The sequence below is a fragment of the Coffea arabica genome, chromosome 7c (genome assembly GCF_036785885.1).
Source record: "Coffea arabica cultivar ET-39 chromosome 7c, Coffea Arabica ET-39 HiFi, whole genome shotgun sequence".
NCBI lineage: Eukaryota > Viridiplantae > Streptophyta > Magnoliopsida > Gentianales > Rubiaceae > Coffea > Coffea arabica.
The window spans coordinates 4,994,654-5,005,679 of NC_092322.1; the positions used below are offsets into that span (position 1 = coordinate 4,994,654).

At 37.3% G+C, this 11,026-nt stretch overlaps 2 protein-coding genes across 2 annotated transcripts; both read right to left on the reverse strand.

Annotated features, from left to right (window-relative positions):
• Positions 1-974: 974 nt before the first annotated feature.
• LOC113699338 (uncharacterized) lies at positions 975-4,407 on the reverse strand. Its single transcript, XM_027219634.2, has 2 exons — positions 3,349-4,407; positions 975-1,795 (listed from the first exon to the last, which is right to left on the reverse strand). Exons 1-2 carry the CDS (start codon positions 4,095-4,097, stop codon positions 1,141-1,143), a joined length of 1,404 nt encoding a protein of 467 aa, XP_027075435.1. The 5' UTR covers positions 4,098-4,407; the 3' UTR covers positions 975-1,140.
• A 1,124-nt stretch (positions 4,408-5,531) lies between these two features.
• On the reverse strand, positions 5,532-6,737 carry LOC113698495 (uncharacterized). Its single transcript, XM_027218332.2, has 3 exons — positions 6,463-6,737; positions 6,079-6,360; positions 5,532-5,926 (listed from the first exon to the last, which is right to left on the reverse strand). The coding sequence occupies exons 1-3, from the start codon at positions 6,599-6,601 to the stop codon at positions 5,850-5,852; spliced, it is 498 nt and encodes a 165-aa protein (XP_027074133.1). The 5' UTR covers positions 6,602-6,737; the 3' UTR covers positions 5,532-5,849.
• Positions 6,738-11,026: the final 4,289 nt, after the last annotated feature.

Below are 11,026 nucleotides of genomic sequence, written 5' to 3' on the forward strand. Positions count from 1 at the left end.
GCTACCAGTCAAAAGCAATCCCCATGATAGGTTAGTTTGTCTCCCCTCAATCCTCATTATTAGAGCATCGAGTGTTCTATATTATTAGCTCCCGTTTCTGAGTATTGCCCTCTCTCCTTTTCCACAACATTTCAAGAGTGTGAGAGATCCTTCTTTAAAGATCCACTGAACTCCCTTCCAATCAGCAATTATCTGAACGGTGAAATTTAGTGAATCCCCCTTTCAGAAAATTGATTTTCAAGCAGTGTTGAAAAGAGTGTTCTATATTCTATTTCTGCTTACCTTCCCAATTTGTTAAAGCTTTCTATCCTCTTCAATTGCTTTCTTGGTTTGCTTTAAATTATAACGAGCCATACTTTTCCTCATAAAGCTGCAATTTCCAAATCCATACTCTTTTTCTTCCTCTGGGATTTTCTCACTCAAATTTTACTCAAATCCAAACTTACGCTTCCACATGTCGCCCCCTGGATAAGCACGTCGCCTCCTCCTCCTGTCGGTGCCCTAGGCAGAATTTGGATTCCTACTTTCTCTATATTATACTCCATATCTTACAGTCCACGTATTGCCGCCCCAAACTTCACATTGGGGACAGCACATTTTCATTATTATATTTCCATGTAATCCTCGAGGGGATCCAATGGGCTTGGCCCCTGTCGGGACTTTTATCCCACATCGACTTTGGAAGGATTGAGATTTGGATAGTCCTGGAAGCAATTCAAGAGTTGCCAGATTTTGGATTGATTACTGGGATTAGGTTTAATTAGTCAAATTTTGTTTCTCGAAAAAAAAAAGAAAATGGCAGACTTTCGTGTATCGAGAAAAGTAGTAGTGCATTTCCATTATGCTGCAAATAAGTGATCCTACAATTGGGTAAATCTTTCACAGTCGAGCGTGAATCATGCGCCTATCTTCCGTTCACTGTAAAGCTTTCTCATCCTTGCCGCAAGTAACTAAAACGCAAGTTTCCAGCTCAGTTCTTTAATGATTAGTTGATTCTTCTGGCATGTCAAGTAATGGTACATCTCCATTCACAAAAATACAAATCAATCAAGCCGCAACTAAGTCTTTTCTAAGTTTAGCGCTTAGATACAATTCAAGAACTTGAAGTTATCTTAAAGTTGCACGAGCACAAGGAATGCATCAAGAAACCATTGCATTGGCCTCATCTTCATCCCCTTCTCCTGCTGGAACCTCATTAAACATATACTGGCTCTGGAATTCCATCAAGTATTGAGTTGATCTCTTGACATCATAAAACAGCTCATACACTCGACTGATATCTTCCATCTCTACAATCTTACCGTTCCTCTTTTGGCAAGCCAAAGCAGCAGCCGTAATTAAGTGTATGGCATACCTCAATGATGTATCAACCCCTATCTTTGTAAGTAAAACCTTTGCATCTTCAGACATTTCTACATCTTCCTCTTGGCACCTGATGTCCAGAATTTTTCTTATATCTTCTTCAGTGTACGGTTGCGTGGAGATTATAAGCAGTCGATCAAGAAAATCAATTGGAATCCCATGTGGAGATTTGTAATTAGTGCCACGGATAGTAGTAATGCCTCTGTTTGTAGCAACAACCAAGATAGGTGCCATATCATTCTCCAGAGCACGGTTTAGGAAAGAAAAGCACTCTATGTCAAGCATGTGCACTTCATCAATGAAAAGAACACCAGGGACAATCTCTGCCTTGCCTTCTTCCCTCCACTCTGCAACTTTTGTGTCAATTTGTTCCCTAACTTCAGCACGAATTTCACCAGTATCACCAGTGAAGAGAGCTAAAAACCCCTGTGTTCTGAAATCAAAAGATAAGGCCATTCAAACTGTAAAACTTGGTGCTATTTAGGAGTTAAAGATGAAACATTTAACTGGTATAGCACAGTAACCTTTCAGCAGGAAAGCCAAAATCCATATCCGAAACTCACACAAGCAGAAATACTTTGATTTAGTTATAAATGATACAGAGAAGGCCCCTACTTAAACCAACATATTTTGTCTCTATTGCAGCTGTCTGCCGTGACACAGACACGAGTATTCTGAAATTAGGACCTTTCAGATTTTTTAAATAAGTTAAAGTGAAGGAAAGAGGGAAAAGAAACACGAGAATAGAAAGATTAAATCAAATAGTAACCATGACTTACAAGCTCAGCACTCAAACAGACGAGTTGAACTCATTAACGGAACGTAGAGTGCAGGCTCCAACTTAGCAACTTGGAGGACTTGCATGTCAAAGACATACTCAAATGATTGCCAAAGAGAAACAGAAGTATAAGCATACACATAGGAGAGGCATAATATCCTCGTCCTAAAAAATGTCACGTTCAATTCTCTTTGAAACTATTAATGTAAAGGTTCTTTTACGTATGAAAGGTAATAAAATGCAAGACAGTATCACGGTAATATTGAAACTGCAAATAGCTCATTGTGCTGTGGTCATAGTCATAGGTCTAAGAAACAAATCATCATATTGAAAATGAGGGCTCTACGTTATTCTTATGGACATGCAAACTAAATCAATTGCAATCATTTGGGCACGCCAGAAGCAGGACTTGAGGGACATAACATTCCAAACCAAATAGACTAATAGCATCTCATAAGCACCAGAACATCCCTAGATTCAGAATATCACTATGAACCAAATTTGACAGTTGAAACACATGCACTAATAATGAGGTTTATCCCCAAGTAAGGCCTGGAAACCCTACTTTCCATTACCCACGCTTATCCTTATCCCTTCCCCTCTCTTCTAGCGTATAATTCGGTTCAAAGCAGTTTGCTAAATGGAAGAAAGAAGAGCCTATCATTTTCTACTTGGGCGGAAGGATCAAGTTCATAGCAGTCTGCCCACCAAAAAGTACTTGCTAAATGCTTAGATACAACTAAGACCAGGCTATGTTTTACCAACTAAGCTACAAGATAGCTGCTGTTTGGTACCAAGCAGGATTAATGGGAAGATTTTAACTCAGAGTTATTCGTTCAACAATTTACAAGAATATTACTGGTTATGAGTATCAGAAGTTCAATAATAGAATATACAGCCGAAGAGTTTACATTTCATATCAACTCTCAGAGGTTAAACAATGCAATGGCTCCAAGCTGCTAATTTCGACAGCCCGCTAAATGGTGATTGTTTGTTCCCAAAGAATACAAGCAGTTTGTAATGTATATAACAGGAAGTAAAATCTTTCCCATTTACTATACCAAGACAGCAAAATTAAAACATCCTCTGAAGCAACAACTACTCAATTAGATAAGCATACACCCAAACAAACATTACAAACTATTACTCGTTCGATTCATTTTCAAGGAGTAACGTTTCTCCCAAGTAAAAGCATATCGAATATATACCTGCTGTTGATTACATCAATCTCATGGAGAGTCACGCAATGCACAATCTCTTTCCGCTTCTGCAACTCCCCATCTGGGCACTGCACGAACTTCGTCTGTGGGCCCATAGCATCATAGTCTCTCGACCGCGAAAAAGACCTCCCCAGCTTTGTAATCTTCCCAGAAGTCTTATCAATAGCAATAACATCCCCACTCTGCACCTTCTCCTTTCCCAAAGCCTCAATCATCTTCGCCCCCAAATCATAGACCGTCTCCATCTCTGTCGTCTTCAGCGTCAACTTGCCAGTCTTCGACGCAGCTCCAGCAACTGCCGGCCGGTCAATTTGAATCTCCACAACTTCACCTTCAATAACCTCGGTCTCTTCTTTAATTCGAACTCCAATAGCTTTTCTAAAAGCTTGCATGAGAGCTTCAGTTTTCGACATCTCGAGAGAGAAGAGCTCGCTTCCAGCTAGCATAGCAAAAGGGGTTTCTTGGCCCAGTGATTTAGCCATGCCCATGGCAATTGCAGTTTTTCCGGAGCCAGGTTGACCCGCAAGAAGAACAGCCCTGCCGGCGATTTTACCTTGCTGAACCATCTTAACAATAACCCCGGCGGCTTTTCGGGCTGAGGTTTGGCCCACCATACCCTCAGAGACTGCCCGAGCCTCTAGCGCAGAGTCCAAGCCGAGACCACGGATGTGGGAGTGGGCACCTATGCGTTCTATTCGAGTTAGGTCTCGCATCTCTGAGATTTTCAGCTCCGCCATGGCTGGAGGAGCTCAGTTGTTCAGTCGAGAGAGGAAGAGGGGGTTTAGGGTTTTGGAGACCTGCGAGGATCTTTATCTCTGTAATAATAAAGAGGCAATTTCTTTTTTTTTTTTTTTTTTGTTGGGGTGGTAAGAGTAGAGAGGCAATGGATGAGGGGTTGAGGCGGTTCAAGTTTTTGGATTTTTGATTGAGCCTTCCTTTGTCCCCTTTGCTTTGTGTGATGTACACGTCTTTCGTCTTTCGCAGCCCCTTCACATTCTACCCTTCTACACTTTTCGAGTTGGATGGCTAATGGCTACAGGCTATTGTGGGCCGGATTCAAATAAAATTGGAAATTTCTAGGAACTTTGACAATTTAAGTAAATTTTCAATTCCTTTTCCAAAAATATATAATAGAGTTTTGTTTGATATAATATGCGAGGAAAATCACATAGCTTATTACCCGATATGGTGGAAATAATTCTTTAAAACTATATACACTATCGTCTTAATGCATTTTTTTTGAAAATAGTGTATGCTCTCTCAAAATTAAGGTAACAAGTGCTAATTTTGCACTGAGAAGAATTATGTTGAGAATCGATTACTTTCTCTACCACATCTAGCTAAGTTGGTGTGTGACTACATTTTATTTGGAAATGTTTTAATCATGCCTTCTCAAATCCTTATTATATAGAATAGAAATATTTAGATTTTAGTGATTTCTAAGTTAAATTACTCTCTTTTTTTTGATAAATTTCTCAATTCCTACAATTCAAAAAGTAGAGGGGTTTTTTTTTTTTTGCGGGATAATATGATCACTACGCTAGAAGGAAAAAGATTATGCTATTGATAAGCCTTCTTTGTTTGGTAAATAAGAAAGTGAAAGTCAATATAAATAACAACTGGATAGCAAACTAGAAGAAATATATAATATTTTTGTAATGAAAATTTTTAAATATATTTGGTTGAGTTTAATTACGAAGATGTAGGAAATATTTATAGACAAATTTTTTAAAACGTGCACAAATTTAGTATAATTAGGAGTTTATATTACTTATTTCAATTTCGATTCGTAAATGTGAACTAAATAGTTTTGTCATATTGTTTGCTATCTTAGTATTTTTATATTCGAAATACCATATTTAGATTATTTTTTAAAAAAAAAACTTCCAAGAGGGATTGGGTGATTTGGGAACCAGGGTATTTGAACGCAAGATCTCTAATTTCTATCACCCACATACCAAGTAGAATAAGTTATCTATTATAAATTTAATCAAATTTTATTCTAACAATGGAACCAAGCAATTAAAAATTTAAAAAGACCTTATAAAAATACTAATCAATAAAAACTAAAAATAATATATAGCTACAAAATTTGAACGTAAATTCTAGGCACCCTCAACCAGTGGCTGAAAATTCAATTTTTCCCCAAAAAAAATATTACCATGTGAGGGTTCAAAATAATCAAAACTCATATTCACACCTCAAAGCCTGTCTTTGACAAACTGGAAATCGTTTTAAAACTCACAGGCAAAGATTAGCCTCCGCCTATGAAACAGAAGAGGCAGTATCTGCTTGTTCATAACTTAACAAGAAGGCATAATACATTCATGAAAAACGCAGTGGCTGTAGGATTCAAAGAAACTAGTTTGCTGCATCAATGAGGCGTCTACTATCTGAGGAGTGAGGGGTAATTAATCAAGCACTTCCGTTGTCACATATTCTAGCGTCTTCATTGCTGTTTCCCGCGGCTTGATGGGTTCATCATGCTTTCACTGGCCAGTTTCTTGACCATTCTTCTCTGCTTTTAGCTTGTTTTGTTTCGAGCCTAGTGGCCTCTCTTCGGATTCTAGACAAATATTCAGTTCACGGGGCATTCAATCAGACGGCTAAAAAACAAGGCTGTCAATTGCTGCAAACGGAAAGAACTCTACTACTAGCTAAATAGGTTTTGCCAATTCCGTTTCAAAGTTACACGCGCTCTTAAAAGAAGAATCTCACCTGGCTTGTCCGCCCGAGCATGATCATCTCTCTCAGCAGCATTTCCTCGAACACCTTGAGGTTCCTCCTCCACGACACCACCACCGCCAACTTCAGCAGTACCATTCTCGCTCGTATCAGGCAAAAGTGGCCCAATAATTTTCCTGCGGCGTGAAGCAGCTTCTTTAAGCTTCTTCTTGCGAAGCCTCTTTCTTTGAGCTCTTGTCAACTTCTTAGGCCCATTCTCTTCCCCTTCATCAGCATCAGTTGATGCCGTAGACCCTCTATCCTCATCCAAATCGTCTATCCATCAATCAGACGCGTTAGAACAGGGCAAAATCGTTAACTCCCTACATTGTCTGATTAACACCAAATCCAGATGGGGTTCAGTCAACGATTTGATACCTGGAACACAATCCGAATTGGGGTTTCGGGTAAATGTGTCTACTGAGTCCTGGTTGTCTTCTCTTGGAGCCGGAGGAGGGGGATAGAGCATTTGAAGAAGGGCTTCATGGAACTTTTGTCTTTTGTCTCCCCTCTTCATCTCATCATACAACTTGATCCTCGACGGCCGTCCGATTCAGTTTTATGATTGCCCGGCGGAGGGGAAGGAGAACGACGCCGGATGCCACAAAAGCAAATGATTTCAGGACCTACTTTGGGAGATACGAAACACAAGAATACAAAAAACTGCAAAGATAAATTTTTTTTTTTAAAAAAAAAAGAGAATAAAGCAAAGGTACGTAACAAAAGAATCCAAAACATAATAATAATAATAATAGAAAAAAATGGTAAGTTTTCTTTTATTATCGGTTCGGAGTTGGCGAAATGATTTTGGAATCTTTTTCTTCATACATGGACGATGGGAGTTTGTGAACTTATTTAAGACTTTACTAGAAATAAATTAGGTGGTGCGCATCCAAAATCGCCCTTCTATAGTTTTTTTTTTTTATTTATTTTATATATACTTAGATGAATGATTATTCTTACCAAGAGAATCCAAATTGTTGAGAAAATTTTTTTATTTAACTTCGACAGGGCAAACTTGACATTGTAAAAGAATTTCTAAGCCTTGTATTATCAATAGTCTTTTCATCTCTCTCTAAATTGGAGATGAAATAATATTGTTCAACCCGAATAACACTCTAGATTTTCCTTTTCCCTTTCTTTATCTCTTCTTTTTTCTTTGGGAATCATAACTAATTAAGTTTAAACAAAAATGACATGATACATAATAGTATTTGTTTAAACTTTAGAGGGTGGGGGTAAATGAATGGACGTGGCAATTAGGAGTTTGTGTAAAGTGCAAACAAGGCCGAGAAACACCAAACAAAGAATCCTTCAAATGCTATGTCACCAATGTTGTCTTTTTGGTACTTTCAATCTCCCATATATAACTAGTAGTAGTAGTATATTCTATTTTGTAGACGCGGCCAGGGAGGGATTATGTTAAAGTTGGGTTCGTGATGGAATGTGAAATGTGTTGAGATCAAAATTCCAAACAAAATGTTTGCCATTCCAAACAAATGTGAAATGCTGAACAAAGACGCTGCTCTGCTCGCTTGTACCAACCAGAAAAGCAAAGGACCATTTAACTTCTCTGCCTTCATTCTCCAATTTTCTACCCTCTTATGTCGGTCGTGACGGCAATCTAAAAAAGACAAACTTGCTTCACAAATAGATTTATTAATTTTTCCACAACTACTAGGTATTATTGTTGTATTATATACAACAATCGAAAGAATGCGGGTCTTATTCCATTTTCATTATAGGATTCGCTATTTTGGTGGGTATCTTTTGTTTTTGTTTTTTTTTTTTGTAGTAATGTTCAACTCCCCAGCTATCTTTTGTTTTTTTTTTTTTTTTTTTCACAATAATATCTACCCAGAAGTTTGCTGGCTCTTTGTATTTGCTTCAACAGATTGAATTGATATAACCAGTACCGGCAGACCAAGATAAGAAAAAATTTGCAAGACACAACACTAACATTTTTATCCATATATAGGACTGGGAAGGATCAAATTTAGTTGTAAACAATGTTTTTTTTTTTGGGTGGAGGAAGAAGTTCTAGGCAAAGTTGGTGAGATTCTTTTTATGCACTTATTTGTTTGAAAGTATCCAACATTTCAATTTGATTCATAAAGCAAGTTGAGTTTTAAAGTCTCAGGAGGCGGTCGCACCTGGATTTTCAATTGGGCGTGGGATAAAGGCATTCAAAAAATTTACCTCTAAATTAGTGTTGATATTCTGTTTTATCATTATTATTATTTTTTATGGATGAATATGAACATATAATTAGTCTAAACAACTCACAATCTCACATACGATGAGATTTGGACCCATCACGGAGTACAATTAATTACACATTCATTGATTGTCAATTTGTTAATAGATATTGAGTGATGCTGATTTTTTTTTATTATTTTTTAATTTAGACGCGTAAGCAGTGAGATTAAAAAAATAAAAATAGAAACCAGTCTTTACCTTCCAAACGTTCCCTTACGAATTGAAATGGGTTAATTCTATTTTATTCCCTTACACTATACGCGAAATCTCATTTCAATCCCTTATGAGTTGAAAAGGGATTATTTCATGATTTTTAAATTCTGACACCTCAATCTTAAGCATTAAATCAACATATGATTAGTTTAAATTTTAATCATCTATCTACTAGAAAACCAACTTCCTTTGAAGAAGTTGGCCATCACATGTATTGTGAGTGGGAGGTCAAAAGTTTAAATCTTACCTCCCATCAATGTGCTACTATATGTGACTTTTTTTTTAAAATTCATATAGATGCGTTGTGCATCCGTATGGTTCGAAGATGTATGAAAAAACAAAACTATTAGAAAAGTGTAATACGATTTGGCAAATTAACGGGGCCCATGGGTTCTATTTATCAAATCAAGGGTAGAAGTCAAGCCATCAGGGGGTTGTACTTACCGTGCAATATCAAATTGATCTGTTGATGTCAACCAGGCTGGATCGAGTAGAAACACAGTCTTTGTTCATTGCTTTAAGCTTCTAATGCAAAGCGACGTTCAGAGCCCCGTCAAATGTCGATAAATATTTTCCGCGGAGTACAATTAAACATTCGTTGATTGTCACTTTGTTAATAGTTATTGAGTGCTGGTGGTTTTTTTAAAAAATAAAAATAAAAATTGGACGTGTAAGCAGCAAGAGCGAAAAGCAAAAATGACTCTTTACCTTCCAAATATTCTCTTACGAATTGAAAACTATTACTAAAAGAAACTAGACAGCTTCAAAACATCCACCTTTTTTTTTTTTTTTTTGTTTGGCTCCATGGGTTGAATGGGAGGTGATGATATCAGAGACAAAAAAAGGAAAAAGAGAAAAAAAAAAAGGAGCAGGTAATTAGTTGCATATATACTTGGTATCTCCAGAAAGTTATTGGGGATTGGATCAGTGGCTTTTTATATTTATTGAAATACTAAAGTCCTAGTTATATTAAAAATATACACACAATAATAATAACATGAACATAGAGTATCATAATTTCGATATGTATAATGTGTGTGATATATTGAATTTTTACCTGCCAAATACAGTGAGCCGTATGCTCTTATATTGTAGCAAACGGAAATGTAGATTGTGATACTCGGTGGCAGGTGCATCCAATACCACTATATCGATCAGCATTGGATGTTTTCCTTGTCAGCATTTCGAAATGGCTGCCAAATGTTCGCATGCAAATTAAAAACAAAAGAAACTAGACGGCCAAAATCCTTTTTTTTTTTTCCTGCTTCATGGGTTGAACCGGAGGTGAAGGACCACGGGGTGGAAAAAGAAACAAAACAGGTCGTCCAAGAATAATTAAGGCCCCTTTGGATTCATCAATTTTTGAAATACTTATTTTTTATTTACGAATATACGATAACACACTTCAAAAATAACTCCGAAAACATATTTTTCTATCACATATATCAAATTGTTTCATTATATTTTTCTATGAAAATTTCAGAAAATAATAATCCAAATGAGGCCAATAAGTTGCTTAGCCCTAGTAACCCACCACCTCTCCTGGTGGGCACCAAATTATCTACCCCTTATGGGTAACTCGAAATTGGTCTCAGCAAGCCTTCTTAAGAGCTGGTGTCTAGTGCCCGCAAGGGTCCGAGTCCTGTGGTTATCGTGTTCAGAGGGATGGGGCCTCTCCTCCCGGGCCGGAGTGGGATTAGTCGGGTCCCGTAAGGATCGAACCGGACACCCACTCCGTCAGCAAAAAAAAAAAAAAGAAGTTGCTTAGCCCTAGGAGGAATGCTAGGTAGGTCTACTGCCAACAAGTTGATGGAGAATGGGTGAGCGACTGACATCTTAGATATACTAATTACACACACACACACGCACGTTAATAACAGGGATATATGTACGATATATGTAATAATAATAATAGCCTAATCTATAGAATATGTATGATATTTTGATCCCAACCACCAGCGAAAGAAAAGTTTCAATGATTTACCTGCCAAATACGTGAACCAGTCGTGTGGTTCATTGCACCAAATGAAAATGTAGCTAATGGTGTAACCAATACTATTCGATCAGTATTTGATGTTTTTATTATTGTGAGCACTTCGAACTGTTCTATTGCCTGCAGACTTACGTTCGATACAGATTAAACAGATCAAGCAAACCTTGTTTTTTTAAATCTCTTCAATTTTCTACAAACTGGAGAATGGAGATCAATAGTACCATATCACATCAAAATAACACACTATAATATGTGGATTTGGAGACTTGTCAATGCTATGATTTGATTGAACCAGTAAAAAAAATACACAAGATCAAAACAACCCTAGAGCAAAGTGCTCCCACTTGAACTAACAACTTCAAGCTCACCAAAAAATTAAGGAAAATGTGGAAAAGAGAGATTCAGAGAAGGTCTAAACAAGGAGAAGAAGGAAAACAATTGCAAAGCCGGCCTTCCATTAATTCTTCTATTTTCTGC

Excerpts from the sequence above, each read along its gene's own strand:
- LOC113699338 (XM_027219634.2), bottom strand. The coding sequence starts at position 4,097 with ATGGCGGAGCTGAAAATCTCAGAGATGCGAGACCTAACTCGAATAGAA. Across the intron at positions 1,796-3,348 it reads ATTGATGTAATCAACAGCAG|AACACAGGGGTTTTTAGCTC; the intron begins GTATATATTCGA and ends TTTTGATTTCAG.
- LOC113698495 (XM_027218332.2), bottom strand. The coding sequence starts at position 6,601 with ATGAAGAGGGGAGACAAAAGACAAAAGTTCCATGAAGCCCTTCTTCAA. Across the intron at positions 6,361-6,462 it reads CAATTCGGATTGTGTTCCAG|ACGATTTGGATGAGGATAGA; the intron begins GTATCAAATCGT and ends ATTGATGGATAG. Across the intron at positions 5,927-6,078 it reads TGCTCGGGCGGACAAGCCAG|AATCCGAAGAGAGGCCACTA; the intron begins GTGAGATTCTTC and ends ATATTTGTCTAG.